General features: G+C 40.7%; 1 protein-coding gene across 2 annotated transcripts; it reads right to left on the bottom strand.

Annotated features, from left to right (window-relative positions):
* Nucleotides 1-5,371: 5,371 nt before the first annotated feature.
* traf7 (TNF receptor-associated factor 7) lies at nucleotides 5,372-21,282 on the bottom strand. Of its 2 annotated transcripts, none has more exons than XM_083895777.1 (22): nucleotides 21,159-21,282; nucleotides 18,778-18,936; nucleotides 18,569-18,626; nucleotides 18,387-18,475; nucleotides 18,089-18,205; nucleotides 17,809-17,901; nucleotides 17,340-17,382; nucleotides 17,024-17,249; nucleotides 16,793-16,927; nucleotides 16,603-16,698; nucleotides 16,374-16,495; nucleotides 16,129-16,202; nucleotides 15,917-15,965; nucleotides 15,160-15,287; nucleotides 14,860-14,942; nucleotides 14,722-14,761; nucleotides 14,509-14,625; nucleotides 13,631-13,753; nucleotides 10,312-10,431; nucleotides 9,471-9,602; nucleotides 8,710-8,829; nucleotides 5,372-7,425 (listed from the first exon to the last, which is right to left on the bottom strand). In XM_083895777.1, the coding sequence occupies exons 3-22, from the start codon at nucleotides 18,618-18,620 to the stop codon at nucleotides 7,411-7,413; spliced, it is 1,974 nt and encodes a 657-aa protein (XP_083751903.1). In that variant the 5' UTR covers nucleotides 18,621-18,626; nucleotides 18,778-18,936; nucleotides 21,159-21,282; the 3' UTR covers nucleotides 5,372-7,410. The 2 variants fall into 2 exon arrangements, with proteins under 2 accessions (XP_083751903.1, XP_083751904.1); XM_083895778.1 differs by having other exon boundaries at nucleotides 17,349-17,382.
* Nucleotides 21,283-22,861: the final 1,579 nt, after the last annotated feature.

The raw sequence follows: 22,861 nt of genomic DNA, 5'->3' as shown, positions 1-22,861 counted from the left end.
TTAGCAGTTTGGGTTTATTCTATAAAAGAGTTGATTTATCTTCCAGATTACACTTTATCTGTCGAACTCGGTGTTTCCTTCATCACAGAAACTTCGCGTAATAATGAGCCGAGGGAGCGTTTAAGACGATTAAAGACGTTAAAGTGACCAGATTATTCTCAGAAACTATTTAATTTACTCTGGATTTTCATGCACAACCATCTCTAGGGGTTTACGGAGTATGGTCCAACTCGGAGAAAGCGTCCAGTTGAGATGACACAAGCGTGAGAAGATCATCCCTGGTAGGGTCGACTGTGTACCTAATAAAGTGGTCAGTGAGTGGAAACGATAGAGAAGAAGATGCAGGGTTTGAAACTCTCAGTACTGGTGCATCCCTGCTTTTACACAACTTTTTCCTGCTAATTTTAAGAATAATAATAAAACACGACGGCAAAAAACACAACTTCCCGACACCTCAGCCAACTTCCCTTTCGCCCACCGCTGCCACGACAATCTACATCATCTCCCGCCACCGCCATCATCGCCGTGGTTACTGCATCGCAGTGTGTTGTTGCCATGACAGCATTTTCATGAGATTTAAAAAAAGAAAAAAGTGTTAGCGGCAGGATGAGACTGACTGTGCTCGGCGCTCCTGACAGAAAAAGAATACAGAGAATAGTCGTGGTATTTAAATTATGATCACATAGAGATTATATATATATGGATATTTGCAAAGAAAAAAAGAGAAAAAAAAAAAAGTGTATTTATGACGTGTGTGTGTCATCCTGAAGACTATTTTTCAAAGTAAAACAGATCTAATCTGAGTGTTGAATCACTTTGCTTCTCCATGCTTAAGTGGTACCATGTTGGATTATATCCAGGAAGCGCTTTTTTAAATTATTATTATTGTTATTATTATTTCTTCCTTTACCTACATGTGTCCGGGTGTGGCGACGTTGTTTAAATGCAAGCAATTTTTTTTTTTGGTTTTATTTTGTATGATTTTTTTTGAATGCTGTTTTCCAATGCGACATTGAGTTGTTGTCGTCGTTGTCGTTGTTGTTGTTTTTCTTTGAAACATGTGCCTTGCTTTGTGATTTCCGGTCTGACGACAATACAGTAGATGGCTGTGTACGAATCCTTCTCTTTCCTCTGCTTCCACTTCCTCCTTTCCTTTCCGCAACGTGATCAGGAAACTGAGAAAAAAACTGCTCGGGCCTCGCAGCAGCTGCAAGTGAAAGCGGTCGCACTTGCGAGGAAACGCGAGGTCACGCAAACTCCAGCTTCTCTTCCTGAGTCGGACCCTGCAGCTCAGTGTCAGATTTGGTCACAATCGTTAGCGTATGAATTCTTTTACGGCCGTAAAAACTTGATGAATTTCCCTCTAAAATATTCTCGACAACTCATCTTAAAGAAAGCAGGAACACACGCAGTTGAACCACGTGTCATTCAATCATTACTTGTAACTTTTAAAGCCTTTGAATTTTTAGCACTGGACTTTGTCACGTTGTAAATTAAAACAGCATAAAATAAAGCGAGGCCTGTGTTTAAAGGCGCCATATGTAAGAATGTGGCCAAAAACGGTTACTACACTCAAATTCAAAACACAGAGGTCTTTTAGGTTTTGTTTTCTCCGCCATTGTAGCTCAGTAGCTCGTAACAGGCAACCCGTGGTTGCTCGGCAGCTGAGACTCTACTGACTGCAATGATTTATGGACGGCGGTAGGTGGCGCCACTTGCTAAAACATGAATTCAAAACATTATCATGATTTGATTTTGTGGACTATATACATATATACGTATATATACATATACGTATATATATACACGTATATATACATATACGTATATATATACACGTATAAATACATATACATATATATACACATATATATACATATACATATATACACACATATATATACATATACATATATACACATATACATATATACACATATATATACATATACACATATATATACATATACACATATATATGCATATATATATATACACATATACACACACATATACATATATACACATATATATATGTATATATATATACACATATATATATACACACACATATATACATATATATACATATATACACATATATATATACTATTATATTATACTCTTATGCAAACAGAAATCTAGATAATATATTTAATTACTGCCATAATCTTTAAATATTTCACACTGGACCGCAAAAAACATATTCACATTGGTCATGTGACGTGTAAGCTATGAATTGCCAAAAGCAGTATACATGTACACTATTTGAATATGTCTTATAATTGAAAAGTAAACGTGAAAATTAGATATTAAAAATAGGGATGAGTGTAAACAAAACAAAAAAACCTAAATTGAATATCGGAAAATGAAACGTTTTTTTTTTTTGAAAACCACATGGTTGCCAAAGTGCTGTCCATAGAAATAGATAATAGACAAGTAAACACATGGATAACTAATAAAACTAAAATACAGTAAAAGATTTTAAAATAGAGTAAAATACTGGTATCCTATTGGACAAAAAAGGTGATATTGAGCTAAACATTTCAGCATTAGCTAAAAATTCAAAGGCTTTTTACAGTTTTACTTCCATATAAATCATATTTATATTTAAAAAAAACAAACAGTCTCCACCTGATTAGACGGTCACATTACTTCTTCTCTGACCAAGGCATTCACGTTCTCGCTGGAACAATCACATCATCTTTGGGAAAAGTCAGTCTGTTTTAGCCGTCACATTTTAGCATTAGCTCAGCTCGCTTTGAACCACAACAGAGCCGGTAGCAAAAGCAACAAAACACCACCAGGTACCAGGTACAATCACTAATGGGAAAGCAACAAAGAAACAAAAAACAAGCCGAGTCAAGCGGAGTCATGCTACAACTAAAACTTCCTAAGCTACTGCTCAGCTAGCTAAGCGCTAAAGGCCTTTTTCACAGCAGCCACTTTGTCCACGTTTAGCAGGGAAAGCACAGGTGTTAGCGATATCGTCTCTTGCTCTTCCAACTGGGACCTGACAAAAATGGCTGCCGATAAAATGTCACAAAAAACATTAATTTAATCACATTTAAACGTCTGGTCCAGTTAGCTAAACCTAGCAGAGCGTCTAGCTGGAGAGGAAACCAAGTGTGTTTTTGTCTTCAACACAAGACAAAAGAGACAAATTGTAGTTGATATAGTAGCTTAGCTGTTAGCTGTTAGCTGCAGTTAACGCTGAATTAAGGCTTCAGCCCAAACTCTGCTCAGACTTTACCAAACTGAACTATGGTCTGTTCCTCTTTCAGGACTACGATTGTTTATGTACATTATCTGACGACAACACTTAGCCACATCACTTCCTCCTTTACACATCAGTGCTTTTATCATTGCCAGAAATAAATAAATAAATAAATGACTATATTATCCATTATTTGGGGTGGTTCACAGGGGCACAGGGCCCTGCAGGACCCCCCCGTAGAACCACCCCTGGTGCTCTGATCGGTAACGGCCACGATGAACAGTATTAGTCGTCTTCTCGTCTCACTTTCTTACAACAACAGCACAGACGGATGAACTCAGCTCGTCATAGAATGATATCATTCACATTTTGCCCAATTTTCTTTTCTTTTTTTTTTTTTTTCCTTCCCGAGGTCACCTGACCTCTACTGTAGTTTTGAACATAAGGTGTGTGTGTGTGTGTGTGTGTGTGTGTGTGTGAGGTCAGAGTCAGCTACAAAGGTGAAATACCACAGATATGATAGAGAAGACGCAGATGTTGTGGAGCTTTATTTTATTTTTTTTGTCTCCTCGTCTTTTCTGCTCTGCAGTGATTGTATGTGAGTGTTTGAGAAGCCAAGCGTGTGTGTGTGTGTGTTACGTGTTGCTCTGAAGCGTGTGTGTGTGTGTGTGTGTGGACAGCGGTGTGCTCGCAGTGACTGCATCTTATGACCATTTGCTTTGAACAAATAAATGTTATATACAAACTGCACCGGCTCCACTCTCCTGCCTTTGTTTTCAGACCACAGTATGTTCACTTTTACTCATCGGAAACCTTAAAGGGATAGTTCTGAATTTTGGACATAAGACCTATTTTTCCAACTCAGCCGGTGTGATGAAGACGTCTGGAGACGTTTTTCAAGAGATTTCATTCAGTTCTTCTAGTTGCCGAGTTCGCTGATGCTATGGCTAGCGCCAGTCAATGGTACAAGCTAGCACGGCATTAGAAACACTCATGCCGACTCCACAGTGCACCCGAGGCAAATCGATTGTAACGGCAGACTATCGATGTACATATCTGTGTTTGAAACAAAACTAACCTCGCATCGCATGAATTTTTGAGGGACTACTTTCTCAGCAGCAGCGGAATCAGTCCGCCGCTGCTGGAATTATGACGCGCTGCTGCTGCTGAGACATAAATCCTTCAAATTGCAAGGTTGGTTTTATTTCAAACATTCTATCAACACAGATATGTACATCAATAGTCTGCCGTTACAATTGATTTGCCTCGGGTGCACTGTGGAGTCGGTGTGAGTGTTTCAATTGCCGTGCTAGCTCGTACCATTGACTTGCACTAGCCATAGCATCAGCGAACTCGGCAACTAGAAGAACTGAATGAAATTTCTTGAAAACGTCTCCATCACACCGGCTGAGTTGGAAAATAGGTCTTATGTCCAAAATTCAGAACTATCCCTTTAATTAGAAAAAGAAAGGTCAAGATAAAAGTTCATATTAGCGTCTAAATGGCTTAATTGTGAATGAGCCGTGCCATGGGTCAGTCACAGGTTCTGGGAATTATGATTTTTCTGGTCTTTTTATGGATTTTAGAAGGGTTTTTGTTGTTTGTTTTCCAATAAAAATGTTCATAATATATAGAACATAAAGATCTATAAATGTCTAGGTCCACTTCTCAAGTCTGTGAACAGTTTTACAGGCGTCTCTTTTACTATTGTGGTCTATAGGAAAATGACATTTTGGACCACAGTGCATGTGAATGAGGAATAAGATTGATGTTTAGCCAAATATTACAATAAATTTGATAAGATGATGATAATTTATTAGCTATATTTAAGTCCCTAACCTTCAATTTTGAACATTTGCAGTTTATTTCCATGGAAAGTCTCCACTTTTTGAAAGTCCCAAGAGTTTTCAGGGCTTCCAACAACATTACACAGTCTTATTTATCACATTAAATATGATAAATAAGACTTTTTTTACATTTTTACAGGCCAAGTTAAACCCAAACATTCATTTCATGTGGTCAAATAAATCAGATTAACCGCGTTCAAAGTTTACAACAGTTTTATTGATCAATGATCAACTCAAGGCTTACATGATTACAAGTATACAAGACATCACTGAAACGCTCTCACGACCCCCCCCCCCTCCCCTTCTCTATCCTTCTCACCAAAGCTACAGGAAGTGGGCGGCCATATTTGCATTGAAATGAAAGCGCAATACTTCAGAACATCTGCAATAATAATAATAATAATAACAATAACAATAATAAAAACGTACTTTATCTTCCGTGTGTAAATTTTACATGTGCTAATGTGATTTAATTAACCTTAAAAACTAACCTTGCAGGCAAATGTAGTCATTTACTGATTGATTTTCAACCCAATGTGGGTCCTCGGGGACACGAGTTAGACGTCATCTTAGCCCGATGACACTTTTTTTTTTTTTCTCGGAGTTTTTTTAGAGCTTAATTACGCCTCGTCCCCCTCGTCGCCCGCCTTCACTTCATCGCGAAGTGTCGGGGGAAGTCTGTGGTTTAACGTTTCTAACGTTTTCTCTAACCATCTGAAGACGAGAGAAGCAGAGAAGAGGCGGAGGAATACGCGTCATTTACAGTCTTTTCCTAACTAAATCCGCACATATGGCACTCGTCGAAAATAACACAACAACGGGACACATACATGCACACGAGCCGTCTCCTCCTCCTCCTCCTCCTCCTCCTGTGTCTGTGTTATGTAGGCCACGCTGAGTCATTGTCCTGGGCCTGTGTCCAGGCTTTACACCACTGTAGTGGGGATTGTGGTGTTGTTGTTGTTGTTGTTGTGTGGTGGCTCTGAATACAGCTCTAACATGGCACTAATATAAAACTCAGGAAATCTATACATCTGTCTTTAAAGTTATTAAAATGTGTGTGTTTTTTTATATATATATATATATGTATAAAGGCTGGTTTCACAAAACTGAACTGGGCGACACCTGTGATGAAGGCGGAGTCTATTCGGGCTGCAACTTATTATTTACATCATCACATTTAACCGTTGATTATTTTCTCGATTAATAAATAAGTTGTTTGCTCAAAATGATTCAGTTTTAACGTTTTCTTTCTTCTAAGAAGCAAAGAAAGCAGAAAATGTCGCAATTTGAGAAGCTGAAAAATCACGAGAGCTTCTTTTTAGTTATTTTTTAAAACAAACAAACCTTAATCAATTCATTATGATGATGATTCGTTTAGTTTAGTCATCGATTTATCGTACGATATAGTTTGTGTCAAAGGAAATAATTAGGATATTCTTCCTTTTAAAGAACGTCAACATTAGCAGTACGTCTACATGTCCTTCATCTTGTTTGTGTGTAAACGTGCCTTTTATACAGAGATAACTTTAATATTACGGTGACAAACAGCTGTCTGGTTAGCTCACGTTTCAGTCATTTCTGCCATATTTTAACGTGTGTTTTTGCCACATCATAAAAATCATAAAAATATATTTTTTATATACTCTAAATACTCGGTCCTAAACTAAACACCAGGTAGTCTCCAGTAAGCCTTGATTCGCGGTACTGAAATGAGTGCTTTTACTTTGAAACAGGAACAGGGTGCGTTGTTGTCGCCATTCAAATCGTCTATTTCACTTCCTAATTTGCATAAAAAGTGAAAAAGTGGAGTAATTTAGCGTCTGAGCAGCGTGGTGGTGAACACACACACACACACACTCCATGTTTGTGAAACCAGCCGTTATAGCAGTTTACATTAGGCATCGTTAAGTACACGTGTAAAAAGGGCAGGTGCATCTGCAGGAAGCAGCAAAGGACCGTCGACATCTAACCGTCTCTGCTTCCTGCTCTGATGACAGCCGCCCCCCGTTCAATCTCTGTGTTGGCGCAGTGCCGTGCAGGCGTAAGGCAGCTCTCTCTCTCTCTCTCCTCTTATGTTTGCCGCGTAACGCACCTTGAGTCACCGAGGTCGGCGCGACCCTGAAGTCGACCCTCGATCTTTGACGACCGGGGGGTCGACGCGTCGGATTGTTTGTTTTGAAGTTTTTCCAAAGTAAAACACTGAGCAAAAAAAAAAAAAAAAAAATGATAATGCACCTTTACTGTGAAGCGTTGGCTGTTATTGGTCTGTGGCCGTTAAATCACAAAGGAAAGAAATGGATGTGGAGGAGATAAAATCATGTGAGGGACAAGTCAACTGGACTTTTAGCACGTCCACACCTGAGAGGGAGAAAGAGAGAGAAAAAGTGGGTTAATTTAACACATCATTAAAGGTGCCATTTGTAAGAATGTGGCCAAAAACAGTTACTACATTCAAATCCAAAACACAGTGGTCTTTTAGGTTTCGTTTTCTGACGTAACTGGCAACCCGTGGTTGCTCGGCAGCCGAGACTCTACTGACTGCAATGATTGGTAGACGGCGGTAGGTGGCGCCACATGCCAAAACATGATTTCAAAACATAAACAATGATTTGCAGTTTGCAAAATATTTATTTTAATGCAAATATTTTGTCTGTACTGTTGTTGTTGGTGAGTTCAGTTTGTTATATGAACATTATTCCTGAGTCTCTGTGACATATTAGGAGGATTTTATGGCCAGTTGATTTAGATTTATTACATAATGCACCTTTAAGAATAAATTAGTGCTGGGCACTAGGTTAATGCACGTTAACGTGCGTTTCCATGACGACTGTTTACGGTGCCACGACACTGGAGTCCAGCCACCGTTTACCAGTTAGCTCCGTTAGCCGCATTAGCTTGTTTAGCCCCGTTAGCGCGCCTACAGTGGAACTGGAGCGGTCTGTTTATTAAAGGAAAAGAGCAGCGCTACAAATAACTAGCGTACCTGTGTACTGCGTATGTGTGCCCAGTTTAGCGTTACTTTAGAGACTCATTTTAACAATCCGGAGCCACGTAAACATGAAGTCACACTCGTCTTTTTCCGGTCAGTCTTCATGGAAACGCGCCGTGCGTTGCCGTTGACGCTGTTAACCGCCGCTATCACGTTAACGCTCCCAGCACTAGAATAACACATTTTTTTTGGGCTAAAACCTCCTAATAAAGCGTTAAATGATGAAAGAAAAACAACAGCATCTATGTTCCACTAATTGAAGTTGCATAATTACAACCTGCTGAGTACCTTAAGTGCATGAGAAACTACGGTGGCCTTTAGGAAACATAAAAACATGAATGAATCAACATGTCTGTTGATTTGATGGTCCCTAAATCCACACTGGGGCTTCTTTTAGAACAGATTACAGACTATGTTGAACTGCAGATTAGCACAAGTAAGACCAGGTGTATTCATAACAGCTACGATATGATTTTATTGTATTCTGATAGATTAGCCGGGCTACAATCTCTACAGGATTGGCCCCTGTCGTCTTTTACAAATCGCAAAAGCTTAAAAACTGGATTACATTTGGACATAAAGGACAGATAAAGGGTGGATGATGAGGAGGATGTGTGATTACAGGAGAACAGTGGGCGTGTGATCTGCTGTACCTTGACGGTGCTGTCCACGGCTCCGGAGAAGAGGCGTCCTCTGGAAACGGCCAGAGCTGTGACGCTGCCCTGGTGCCTCAGCAGAGTCTGTGTACAGATCATGTTGTCCATGCTCCACACCTGCAATTACACACACACAACATTTTCTAGCATGCATACACAAACATTCCTGTTCTTTTCTTTTATGGGCTATTCAGCTGTGACTAACCCCCCGATCTGTAGCGGAAACCTGATCTTGTTCTGGACACGTGTGAAACTGCGGCTACTTCCCGTTACGGCTAATGGTAACATAGAAAATGTGAATTTTATGGGAAGGACAACCGTCAGCGATTTTTTTTCGTTTTTTTTTTTACTGCCAAGTGTTACGGCAAAAAGGTTCACACAGGATGTCGTTATAGCCCAAAGTCTTTGGCTCTCATTTTTGAAAGGCCAGGGTGAAAGGAAGTGGTGATGGGCTGAGTTCACTCTGCGTGTGTGTGTGTGTGTGTGTGTGTGTGTGAGTGTGTGTGTGAGGAGAAAATAAAGTCCGGTCAACTGGTTCATGCAACGAGCCTCCTCGTCTCTTTTGTTTCTAGCTGTTCAGTACACAACCACTCCGGTTACACTTTCTTTTAAGAATAACTACTAAAATAGAGCACCTGAGGCTCCGAGTGTGTCAGTACTGTGTGGTTTCAACAGCTCAAGTTTCCTGTATGGGTGCTAGGCTAAGCTAACTGGACATTCAGACATTAGAACGTTATTAAAACACAAAGTATCCTCACCCTGAGGGAGCGGTCGTAGGAGGCGCTGAACACTTTGGTTTGGTCAGGAGTGGAGATGACGGCGAGAGCGTAAACTGTTCCCACGTGACCCGTGAGGGTCCGCACCTGCTCTTTAGACTCGATATCCCACACCTAGAGAGGAAAGAGGTCCATCATCAACATCATCATTGTTCACGGCAAACCATCACCTTTGTTTATTTATAACTTATAGGAATACAAACTTGGACTAGGGCTGCAGCTACAGAATATTTTTGTAATCGAGTATTCAACCAATTATTTCTCGATATATTGAGGACGCAAAACTATTAATATTATATATTTGAAAAAAGAGAATTTAATTATTATTATTATTTTTTAATCTTTACTCGATCCATCGAGGAATAATCGGTAGAATATTCGATTACAAAAAGATTTGATAGCTGCATCCCTAGTAAGCCACATTAAATCAGCTAACATCATTGTTTACGTTAGCATGTGCCGACAGCGTTAGCAACTGATGCTGAATCATTGAGGACGTGCTGCTGTGGTTACACTGCACCTTGTTGACTTCTTGTTTAAGCGTGAAATGGTCCGACACTTTGGACATTCACTAAAATACGGATGTGCGCTGTGCGTCTGCTAAATTGGTCCGTGTGGAACAATGATCCCTGCGCTGAACAGGCCGCACCAGATCGGAATTAAACAAATACTCGAGGTGCAGAGTTTTTACCTCGAGTTGCTGGAATCACTCGAGTAACCTTTGAAGCCCCTAAATTGGACATGGTGAAAAGCTGAAATAAAGTATGTTTTGCTCATGAAGCAGGAAACTTTGTCCCCTTGCTTGCTTGCATCTCTCTCTTACATGGATGAGGTTTTCATATGTGCCACAGACGATGTGGTGGTTGGTGACGGCGATGGAGTAAACGCTGCCGCCGCTGGTCTGCAGGACGTGGACACACTCCAGAGAGCGGATGTCCCAGATCTGACAGAGAGAGAGAGAGAGAGAGAGAGAGAGACGAAAAGGGAGTCAGAGTCTGATAAAACAAAAAAGAAGAAGAAGAAGTGAAAGAGGAGGATGTGAAAAGGGGATGCGTGAGAGTTTCCTAGAAAGGGAAGGAGGAATTGTGCAAAAAAAAAAAAACTGATTTCATCGCCATGGCAACACAGTCTTCACTGGGTAAGACTGGTTGGACAATCATAATGCAGCACTGAAAAGACGAGGATGGACAGAACAGCAGCATCATCATTTCAGACAATTCACTCTTCGGTCAACCACCGGACACCATCATGTGACTGCTCACCTCGACACTAAAACATCATGTATAACAGCTCTGTTCTCACTTGAGCCAATAGAAAAAATATTAATTCAAATTCAACATTATCCCATTACAATTAAATAGTCTGTATCTATTTTGTGCTTCTCTAGTCATGATAACCATTCAAGGCTGCTTTACACTACAGTTTTGCCATTCACAACCATTCAACTCACACTTTTAAGGACATATCGACATGCAGATTAGCGTAGGAGCCAGGAATCTAATCCACAACCTTCCAGTTGAAAGACAACTCCAGCATGACCACTGAGCTACTGTCACAAATTATGAATTCATTGCCTTGATTGTTTGTTAAACAACTTCACTAAACCACAACTACAGCCGCTCCATGGAACACAGGCCACATTAATGTACACTAGCTCTCGTTCTCATTCACATATTTTATTCTGTAAAATCAATATGAGAGATGGTGATTGACAGCTGAGATTGACTCGAGATCATCAGAACTTTGATGCTGCAGCCCCAGTGGAAGTGGATAGAGGACGTCGTCCATCTTTATCTTTTTTTTTTTATAAAATTGAAAAACTGATTAAAAAAATTAATAAAAATCATGTGGCACGACAACCGTGAACCATCTTGATTTTATAGTCGGCACACAGACTTCGTCACAAAGCACCATCAGTCCCGTCTGTCCCTCTATATTTAGACTAAGGCAAAAATTATCGACAGATTACAGTGGCTGCTTTTAAACAGTGGCAACTGTTGTTTTATGCGGCGTTCAAACACGGCTCTGACTTATTCAACATTAAAAATGTCTTGCATTTAAACAAACACTGACTAAACTCTATTCAGGGATTCCACAGTCTTCTGGGAACTGTGTGTGTGTGTGTGTGTGTGTGTGTGTGTGTGTGTGTGTGTGTGTGTGTGTGTGTGTGTGTGTGTGTGTGTGTGTGTGTGTGTGTGTGTGTGTGTGTGTGTGTGTGTGCTTTGTGTCAAAGTGGCATAATGACTGAAATGTTTCAAAGGGACATATTTCACTGAATATTGGCAGAAATAGTAAACACCAATTTGCTGTCGCTAAACGTTTTCTAAACGACTCCTCCTCAGACTAACAACTGGCGAGAGACTGACTAACTGCTGCGCTTACAGGCATCATAATAAAAAAACAACAACAACAACAACCTAAAAACAACAGAGTCTATTTCATCTGCGTTTCCTCATTCTCTCACAGATGTCCCTCAATCCCATAACCAGCCCCTCTCCATATCTCTCTCTGCAACTCTCCACAGCATCCCCGAGGTATTCATTAGCAACCAACTCTAGGAAGACAGCAAGACACACACACACACACACACACACACACACACACACACACGGACGGACGCAAATGCAAGGCTAACTGAGTACAATAACCAAGGCAATGCTTGCCTTGAAGATAGTGAAGAGTCAGACAGAGGCACAAAGTCCTTTTATGTAGAGAATACAGAAACCAATTAGTGGCCAAAGAACAATAACAGACTTGATTGACTGCACACACACGCACACACACACGCACGCACACACACACACACACACACACACACACATACACACACAGCTCAGTACTAAAACACACTGGGTGTGCACAACAGAGACAAGAGCATGATGATGCACACGTGAGCTAAAGGATGAGGATATACATACATACAATACTCTGTATACTCGGAAAAACGTTAAGATCCAGTACCATTCACAACCTTACATCATTACACACAGTCTGTGAGTAGAATATTTGTTATTTGAATATTTGTTATAGAGCTAGTTATAAGTAGTAACAGGCGTCAGCACAAATGTGTTAACAGCTTAGTCGTTTAAAGGACGCACAAACAACTGTTTCAGACTGATATCAGTGTCATAAAAGGTGTGATATTGATAGAAAGGGGAAAAAACAAACTTGACCGCGCTCCAGATTAACAGACTAAAACACACACACACCCAAGAGTATGTGTTTGAATGTTTTTAGTGACATCCTACTACCTGTGCTAATTATTCCCATGTATAATGCTCATGCTTGAGCATCTGTACATAAACTCTGGCGTGAACACAATATCTCTGCTTATTAAATCTTCATTCAGCGAATCTAAACTCAGGGGGCTGCTGCTGTGAATGTGAAGATGTGCCATTTCGTTTTCAGAGGCAGATGCATCTGTTGATATGGTTTGTAATTCCTAAACAACATTTCCTCCTTTCTAGAACTGTATATTTTAAATGACTGCCGTTTATTTGTTGTTGATGCATTTAAAATTGAGAAGCTTACAATAGGACCATAAATATGCATCTTTGGCTTTAACCAGACCAAATAAAGATCAGGTGATCGCTACTATAGTATATTTTAACTTTACATAACCATAATGGCACAATTATTATAGTTTGTTAAAAGCTTGTTAAAAGAGCACACTGACATTTAATCCAATAAGGCCTTGAACGCCTGGAAAAAATGTCCGTCAAACCTATGGGTGTTTTCAGAAAGGACGGCTAAAACCTGACTCCTCAAAATCACTGACCTTCAGAAATCTCTTCACTGTCAAAGTCCTCCATGTTTGCCCGAAGAAATTTCAAAACAATGTCACGAGGAATCCTTATACCCCCCCGAAAATTGACGTATCCGCTTTCCCGGCGTCAATGGTAGAATTACACAGCCGCACTTCCGGCTCTAATGGTAGAAATGTGGCAATGCTTTCCCGGCGTCAATGAGTTAAAGCTCACTTTCAATCAAATACCTGCACACTTCTTAACTCTGAACCTGCTGATTTTTAAAGCCTAAACAAAACAACGCGAGGCTTGGCAGCCTTCCATGCTCAGATTGACAACTAAAGTGTGTGTATGTAGAGTACATGAGTGACTTCTCCCCTCCCTCCCTCCACCTACCTTGATGGTCTGATAGGATCCGCTGTACAGGTGGTTCTGGGAGGCCACCAGAGCTCTGACCCAGTGATTCAGACCAGTTAGTTCCTTCTTCAGTTTCAGCTCTGTGCCCACGATGTCCCACACCTGAGCACACAAACATCAGGTTCATAAAAAAAAAGGGGACAGAAGTGCAGACACAAACTCTCACTGCACACACAGCTGAGGTTCATATACTAAATTCAAAATGTCACCGACACAGGAAAGTCCCCGTGTCAGAGCGCTGATATCACACAACACAACAATCATCGCCTGCCTTTCACCGACTCACTCCGTTACCCATGGAAACAAAGTCAAGGCTACAGTCATCACTCCTTATCTTTTCCTCTCCTCATTAAAAGACGTTTTTACATTCATCATCTGAGTCATAAGTAGTTTTTCCAGCCGATAAGTGGCTTAAGCTATCAAAAGGTTACACACACATACACACCCATATTACTAGCATACAGGCAACTAGGTTTCCGGTACAACACGCCTTTATTATTGTTTCTTACAGAATAATGAACTGAGAGCTATGACATTTAGAAATGTCCCTTACTTTTTGAGTATGAAGCTGTCTGACATATCACATATTTATTAGTGGCATACCTCATGGCTCCATCCTAGGTCCTTTTTACTTTTCTGTACATAGCTAGTTAGCAGTTTAACACTTAAATTACCAATTTTTAAATGTAAGGATGTTACTGCCAGAGTTTTCAGTGTTTTACCCAAACTGTAAAAGGTGCAGAAGCCATTTTGTGAAATGACTGACTTGGAAATAAACAAAATAAATGTCAGAAAGCTCCAATAATGATGAGATGATGACACAGACTGGGTGATAGATCATGGAAAAATAACTGTACCTTTATGGCCTTGAGGGAGCCGCTGAACAACATGTTGTGGGAGGAGACGAGCGTACATACAGGGTTGTCGTGAGCACGAATGGTATTGACTTTCTGCAGAGTCTGAATGTCCCACACCTATATACAGAAGACGTACAGTGTTCAAGATTACAACGCCTTTTTAAAAACATTAATTTAACAAAAAACACATAGAGAAAAGTGGATGTCACTCACAATGATGGTGCAGTCTGCAGAGCCACTGTATAACTTGTTGCTATGGGGACAAGATACATACATACATACGGCAGGGTTATGCTTTCAACAAAGTCTGGCTGAATCTCGTGATGAATCTCGTGTGTGAATTTTAATTACCCCTGGATACACAGAGCCAACACGATGCCATCATGGCCCTCCAGGGTTTTTTGACACTTGTAGGTGGTGCAGGTGTCCCACACCTGAAGTGATGATGAGAGGAGATTCATTAACTTACTGTTAAAAAGCCTCAAGAGTAGTGTGTGTCAAATGTGTATGTATATATACAAAACAAATCTATAATTTGATATTTTGGATACAGGGCTGTGGGTGGAAGTTATCCGAATCTTTCTGGAGGAAGGTGGGAGAACATGTGCTACGGTGTTAAAGCTACTTATAGCAGCGATGTGTTAATGTTACCTTGATAGTCTTATCTGAGGATCCCGAGAAGAGCAGGTCTCCAGTGGAGTAGACGCATAAGCACCATACGGGACCCTGGTGGCCAACAAATGTCCCCTTACACTTGAAGATCTGCTGGGGGTCATATGCTGCACACAAGATAAGATAAGATAAGATAAGATAAGATAAGATAGTCCTTTATTCTTCCCGCAGTGGGGAAATTTCCAGTGTTACAGCAGCAAGACAATAAAGAAGGATAATAAATAATAAACATGCATTACCAAAAAGAAATAGAATATATAAAGTACAATATATAAAGATATTAACACTGACTATAAAAATAGGTTTAAAAATAGAATGTAAAATGTACATTACAACCAGTCTGCAGAATATACACAGTATGCACATGGTATTTACAGTGTAAGGAAACAAGGTTGAGCTATTAAATAAGGATATTAACTAAGGATATGGATATTGCACTGATGAGAAAACTACAGTATAAAAAATTTGACAGTAGGAAAAATGACAATACATTGCACTAAAAAAAAAATTTACATTATGAAAAAATATAGCACAGGGAAGAGAACGAGGTGATTGATATTTCAATAGTAACTACACAAGAGTGGAGTTTCTAAAATACGGCTTGGTGAAGAATAGAGGAAGGAAACTGAATTTGGAGATATGACAGGGCCTAAAGTTTTGTGACAAGACTTAGCTAAATGTCATCCTCTACTGAGAAAGGTGAAGAGCAAAGCAGGACAGACAGGCAGATACTTACAGCCCAGGATTCCCATATTGAGTCTGGCATTGATATGAGACAACTCATCCTGCACAGACACAGAAAACGAACGTTAAGTACTTCATACGCCGACTTATAAATCAGTCAAGCGCTGTTCACTCACACACACACACACACGTTCCAAACCCTTATTCCATTTATTCTACTTCAGGCTTAATTCTTGCATTTGTCTCTGTATCTCTGACACTTACATTAAGCATAGAGGCATCTCTACGGAATTCCATTAGGTCCTCACTCAGTTTACTCTGGTTCTCATCCAGCATATCTGAAAGACACACAATAAAACACATAAACAAAGTCATTAATAATGCAGCTATGTAGTTTTACTTCGTGTTAACAATTCCCACATCTACGGGTGGGAAACTCTAGTAAGCTCACAATTTGGCGGCGGAATAAGGAAGTGAAACACAACATTTTATTTTTTACTGCATCTTACCAAACTTGAGTTCCAGGTTCTTCTCTAGTTGATCTAATTTCTCAGACAGTTTTCCCAACATGGAGCGCAGGAAAGCAATATCTTGGTCCTTTTGGGCAAGAGTTAACTGCATCTCATGGAACCTATGAACAGTTCATAGAGGTTTACTGAAGCATTATTTCACCACTGACAAGAAAAAAAAACAACAATATTAAGAAATACATTTTATTACAGCTTCGTGTTTTCTCACCTGTCATCAGTCTGTTGCAGAAACTCCTTCAGTCCCTCAAATTTACACACCTCCAGGTGCGTTTCATACGTGTCTTGGTTGCCGATGAATGTGCAGCTGCAGAGGAGGAGAGAGGCAGATAAGAGGAAGGCAGGAGAGGCAATTGCAAATAAACAGCAGCTTTATCTTGTACAGTGTCTTTAGGACTCACCCGTATTTAGAGTGTGGACATTTGATGTGTTCACATTCTTTAAGGTGAGCCTCCAGGTTCATGGTGAGCAGTGGAGGGCAGGAGGGGTTGTTGGGGCAGCGGACAGGCCTGTAGTCACAACTGGCCTCATGTTCTCTACAGAGACAGTCAAAGAAAGTAATCAGTGTGTGTGTCAAAAAGAAAAACCAAGCACCCTAACAAATCCTCAACAAATCCTCAGCAAGTCCTTACTTGCGCGTGGACAGTTTGATCGTGAACGGGCAGCCGAGTGGATCCACTTCAAACGCTCCAGGCTTCCCGGCCACTGTGGCGTTAGAGGCTGCGGCGCCTCCTGCTGCTCCGCTGGCTGTGGCCCTGCAGCCGTATTTACAGTGGATGAACAGCTCTCCGATCTGCTCTGCCACTGCGATGTTGTTCACCACGACCGTCAGCTTTGCGGCATCAACCGGGCACTTGTCTGTGACGACACGAAGGTAAGGTTAGAATTACCGTCGAGTCGTGTAAAAAGTCAATAAAATGTGTTTGTGACGGCGGCCGGGACACTTACGAGTCTCACCTGAAGTCAAGGCACATCGTCTGCAGAAGGTGTGCTGAAGGAAGGAAAAACAAAGGTATTTAAATAAAACAGGTTTTAACTCAGCCGTTTCCTTGTTAAGTGAAACATGACGTGAAAGTGGAGGAGTTTCCAGAAAGATGCACTCCTTGGATAAAATGACTCTTAAGCAACCTTTACAACATTTAAAGAAGCTGAAAAATTATTCAAAAAGGACAAAGAAGAGCCTTGTTGTTGCTGCAGAGCTGTGTAAATCAGACAAAGTAAAAGTGTGCTTTGTTTAAAATACAGTGCACATTCCTACTCTACAAGAACAAAAAAAAACTGCTGTTAGCATCTGAATATATTAGTGAATAGAGTCAGTTCTGCTCATTAACATTGAGTACAAACTTGGAAACAAGCTGCAAGCAGCACTGGAAAGGCCAATGCAATACATTGCATCCTTTCAATAAAGTTGACTTACCCCACATGTGGTAATGACAGGATCCTTGAAGACGTTACAGCAGAGCTGACAGCACAGTTTCACTGACGGTTGTTCAGCAAAAACCTGCGGTTCCTGCACACAAATACACAGATTTGTCCATTTACTCACTGTATGTATTCCTCAATGGGATTGTAAGCATGTACTATGCTTGCAGTGATTTTCAGTAGGGTTTTAAACCCTGAGACCATGAGTCTTAGGTGCTTAGACCTCACCGTACGTGGTCATAATGTACAGTATATGTGAATGCTGTGAATTATACCGTGTCCTCCTCCTCTTCGTGCAGAGAGAAAGTGGAGCGCAGAGACATGTTGGACTCGGAATGAAGAGATCGGACAGAAATGGCTGAATCAGACCTCCGAGGAGTACCGATGAGAGGCTGACGGGACGAGAGGGAGCAGTGGAAAGAATAGGTCAGGGTGTATTTATAAGTTTACAGAACAACACGGATAAAGAGGCTCTTGTGCATAAGATGCACAATCAAAACAACTTTTACCCATATCTTTGAAATCAACTGTTTTGACTTAAAAATAAATGAATAGTAAATTAGGTGTATGTACCATTCCATCGTCGTCATCCCGAGGAGAGTAGGTTAGAGTGCTGGAGGAGGAGGGAGTTCTTCTGTGCTGCTTGTAGGTGGTGGACGCTTCTGTTGAATGCATATAAAAGGCAAGTTCACCCATAAGAAGAAATGACAGATTTACGCAGCAATACGAGTGTCTAGAGGAAACAAAAATGTTACCTTTACCGCCAGCAGCCACGGCCGCGAATGTAGGTCCAAACGACGCCTCCATCCTGCTCTGCAGTGAAGAAGGGAGGACAGAAACCATATACTTAAAATCCATTATTTTAAACAAAAAGAGCATTTATGAAACAAATGATAAGTATATTAATATCTAGTATCTAGTATCTAATTAAAATCTTCCTCCAGTCCACACGACTGTCACTCACCCCGCTGATGGAGTCTGCTGGGGGTGTGGAAGGGAGGCTGGAGATGGCTGCTGCTGCTGCTGCTGCTCCTCTGGAGTATTGACTGTAGCAAGATGTCTCACCACTCAAAGAATGCACGCCTTCATGAGGAAACACTGGCAGGTAACTGGACACCTAGGCCTGGAAAGAGCAAAGATGTAGAATGATTGGTTTTTAGTACCACAAATGAAAACAGAACATATAATATATAGCATTAGCCATTATTTGGCTGAATGTTTTACATTGTCAGAGAGAAAAACATGTATGCACCAAGACCTATTGGCATAGGCCAGCTGCTAGCTTACAGCTTTACACTACCTAAGGTGAGTATCAATGCAGTGAGAGATTTGACCCACTTTACTGGCTTCAGGCCCGACAACAAAGCAATTAAAACATAACAAATCCACAGAAATCACTGCATCATTTATGATGTGATGGTTTAGTTACCCAACTGGGTGCGTTTTTAATAGCTGTAGAGGTCATAAACAAAAGATGGTCACCGTCAGTCAGTGGGAGAAAAAAAAATCTATGAAAGCTTGTCATAACAGTGTTTTTAGCAGAGTGTACTACTGCTTCCAAGGAAGTTGTGATTTTTTTTGTTCCATGTTTTCAACCTTGCAAGACAGGGGATTGTATTGGCACTGTGGGAAACTGAGTGGCCTTGGACGATGTTTGCACTTACTGAGTGATTTCATAATGTGTATATTACAGTTCTATACAGTAGCATAATAGAAATAGAAATATTGGGGATGTGTATTGACCTCTCTAGGGGAGTGACAATCCTCATCCACACCCAATTAGTTAAAGGTGCATTATGTAATAAATCTAAAGCAACTGGCCATAAAATCCTCCTAATATGTCACAGAGACTTAGGAATAATGTTCATATAACATATTGCAAATCATGTTTATGTTTTGAAATCATGTTTTGGCATGTGGCGCCACCTACCACCGTCTACCAATCATTGCAGTCAGTAGAGTCTCAGCTTCCGAGCAACCACGGGTTGCCAGTTACGGCAAAAAAACGAAACTTAAAACACCTCTGTATTTTGAATTTGAATGTAGTAACCGTTTTTGGCCACATTCTTACATATGGCACCTTTAAAAGTTTTCAGTAATGTTAATAAAGCACACGTTTCCAGTTTTGGGAACTCTCACAGTCAGATACACAGATACAGACGAGGGGTTCACACCCAGCATTGATTCTAATACTTACAATGCAAGCAAATCTTAAAAGGGTATCATTTTAGTCAGCATTGCACGATGTAGAGCCACAGATGAAAAATCTGGAAGAACCACACAACAGCTGTTTGTGCGAGACAGCACTCCGAGTTATATCATCACTAAAAAAAAAAAGTGGAACTCTGATAAAAGTCATTATCAAACATCTGCAGCCTCTCAAACACTGAGGCAGGCTCAGTGGGAGGGAACGACACTAAAAAGTGAACAATATTATCCACCAAAAAGAAACAGTGACCTGGACAATAAGACAGTGATGTTATCGCAAAGGTATGCGGACCGTCAGCTCACATGGTAACAGGCAGCAGAATCTGCCAGTGAAACTGTCCAGGATCTCTCTGCTCTGTCTCTTTTCTCCTTTCACAAGCCCGGAGATTCCCGTAAAGAGGAGTGTCGACACAGAGAAGGGGGGGGGGGGGGGGGGCAGGAACACACACACACACACACACACACACACACACACACACACAGACACAGGTTTGTGCACTTATTCTTAATAGAACACCACAATGACTTCCATTTATTAAGACAGCCTAGACAAAGCCTTGTCACAAACCTTAACCCTAACCACTTAATGCTGAACCCTAACCTCCACATAACCATAATTCACATGTAACCCAAACTTTAACCAGAGCCTCAAAAAAATGAGGTTCTGCCTCATTAGGACCAGACATTAGCCCTTCATGTGATGGTCCTCAAAAATGCCAGACTTTAAACCAGAACATGTTCCAAAGAGGAACAAACGCAGACATACACACTCTCATTAAGACACACAGCAAACTTAAGTTTAATACTGACAGCTGGATGGATTGGTGGTCATGCATAGAAAATATAAGCACACAGTTCACGTGTGTTAGCTTCCACCAATGACTTGTTTACGACGTAGTTTCGTGTCAAGTGTCATCTTGTAAACAACCGTTTTTCCCCAAATTGCGCTAAACCCACACGCTCAAGTGGCTTGTTTGCTAGCTAAAGTTAGCTAATGTTACATTTTCTGTTAGCAATCAGTGTCGCTAAGCGGCCTTTGGCAAACTCTGCAAACCACCACCAGAGTCTCCGGTGTTCTATATCCGCAACACAACAACACATTTTTGGAAAGCGCGTGTTTATAGTTTGCGAACTTACCATTATTTTTTATTTTTTTTGCAACTGCGACAAGCTCCAGCACTGCAGACGAATTCCTAAAAAAAAAATTCTTCCCCTTCTCTCTGCCTCTGCCTCACATACACACAGCGCTGCCGCCGCGGTGTCTTGTGGGACATGGAGTCAGAGCGCGCCGCCGCCGTGGAAGACGTGCCTCGCCGAGAGGTCCCCGCTCTACGCGCTCGCGACTACGCTACCCACAAACCACTCGGGCTGGGCTGCCATTGGACTCGGCGCTGTCAGTGAATTCCGCAAAACCAACAGCAGACGCACACCGTCCGGAATACACACGCAGTCTCGCCGGCGCCGCGTCGTTATTGGCTCGTGTCGGTACCGAGATCATCGTGCGACTGGCAGCGTCACCGTTTAACCGTGAGCGCACGTGCACGGTGGCGTGATGTAGACAGATATTGATGTTAAATACCCACAGAAACGTGTTTGTCAATGATACGTCTTTTTTTTTTTGACAGAGCACATTAGGAAAATAACAGGTGTTAAATAATCAAACATAATGATGGCTGCGTTCCATTTAACTTCAGTTTTCCGTTGCTGTGTGTTGGCTGTCCTAGCTTTACATGAAGTGAACAAAGCCAGCATTAATGTTGTCATTAAAACCTGGCAACATGGCAAAGAGACGCATCCTAACAGTTACTGTGTTCACAATGAACAACAGACAATATAACACACTAAAATAAATGGATGAAACAATAAACATGAGGCAAACCGTCTCAACGTCTTCCCCAGATCAATTTAGCACATAAATAACATAAATAAAATCTATAAAAGAGGGGATTCTGCCCCCTCTCAATGATTTCCCTGGTGCTATTTATTATTGTGGCTCCCAGAGGACACCTTTAACACTTTCAACAAGGCGTCTGCACCGATTGTTACCACAGCTAATACATAATAAAGTAATAATAATAATAATAATAATAGACCCAGAAACGATTTGAGGTGTCACACAGATGTAAATAAACAAATACACTCTCAGTTGTTTTTCCTTTTCTTTTTTATTCTTAGTCCAATTGTGTTTTTTTTCTCTCTGTAATTATTTCCCTACTCATACTAGCCATGAAGGCTAACTGTTCTATGTGTTGTTACTATTGTTTTAATTGATTTTTAACTATCCTATGTTGTTGACATCAACCTGCCAAAGGGACTAAAGATGGAAAGTAGCCGTTTGGCTATAATCTTGCATATTTACATGTATATGTTCATTATTGTCCCTGCTTTAAATTAACTCAAACTCAAACTCAAATATGGCACGAGTTCCATTTAGCTGCTCCAGTTTCAGGGTCGTGGCCATTTATTATTGTTATTAATAAACATAACAAGTCCAAACAAAACATACAAAAATCTAATTATGAAGATTATAGAAGTTTAACACATTCTATAAAAAGGAACATTAACAGGAGATTTGATTCTATTTGTTATTCTGGAGTTCTTTAGCTCCCCCAGAGGACACGTTTTTTTTAAACACTTTCAACAAGGCGTCACGAAGGCAAAATGAAAAGACAAAAGACCGGAGGCGTAAAGCTGAGATCTGACCAGGATGAACAGGATTAGAAATAAAGGAGCACATTTGAGGATGCAGCTGCAGGTTTGAGGTGGTTTAGTCACGTGTAAGAAGAGGATAAAAGGATGTTGAAGATGGAGCCGGAGGAAAATAGAAATAAAAAAAAAAA

The sequence above is a fragment of the Microchirus variegatus genome, assembly GCF_963457635.1.
Source record: "Microchirus variegatus genome assembly, chromosome: 10".
NCBI classification, from domain to species: domain Eukaryota; kingdom Metazoa; phylum Chordata; class Actinopteri; order Pleuronectiformes; family Soleidae; genus Microchirus; species Microchirus variegatus.
Note: the sequence above shows the minus strand (reverse complement) of the source record. Positions and strands in the feature narration are given on the sequence as shown.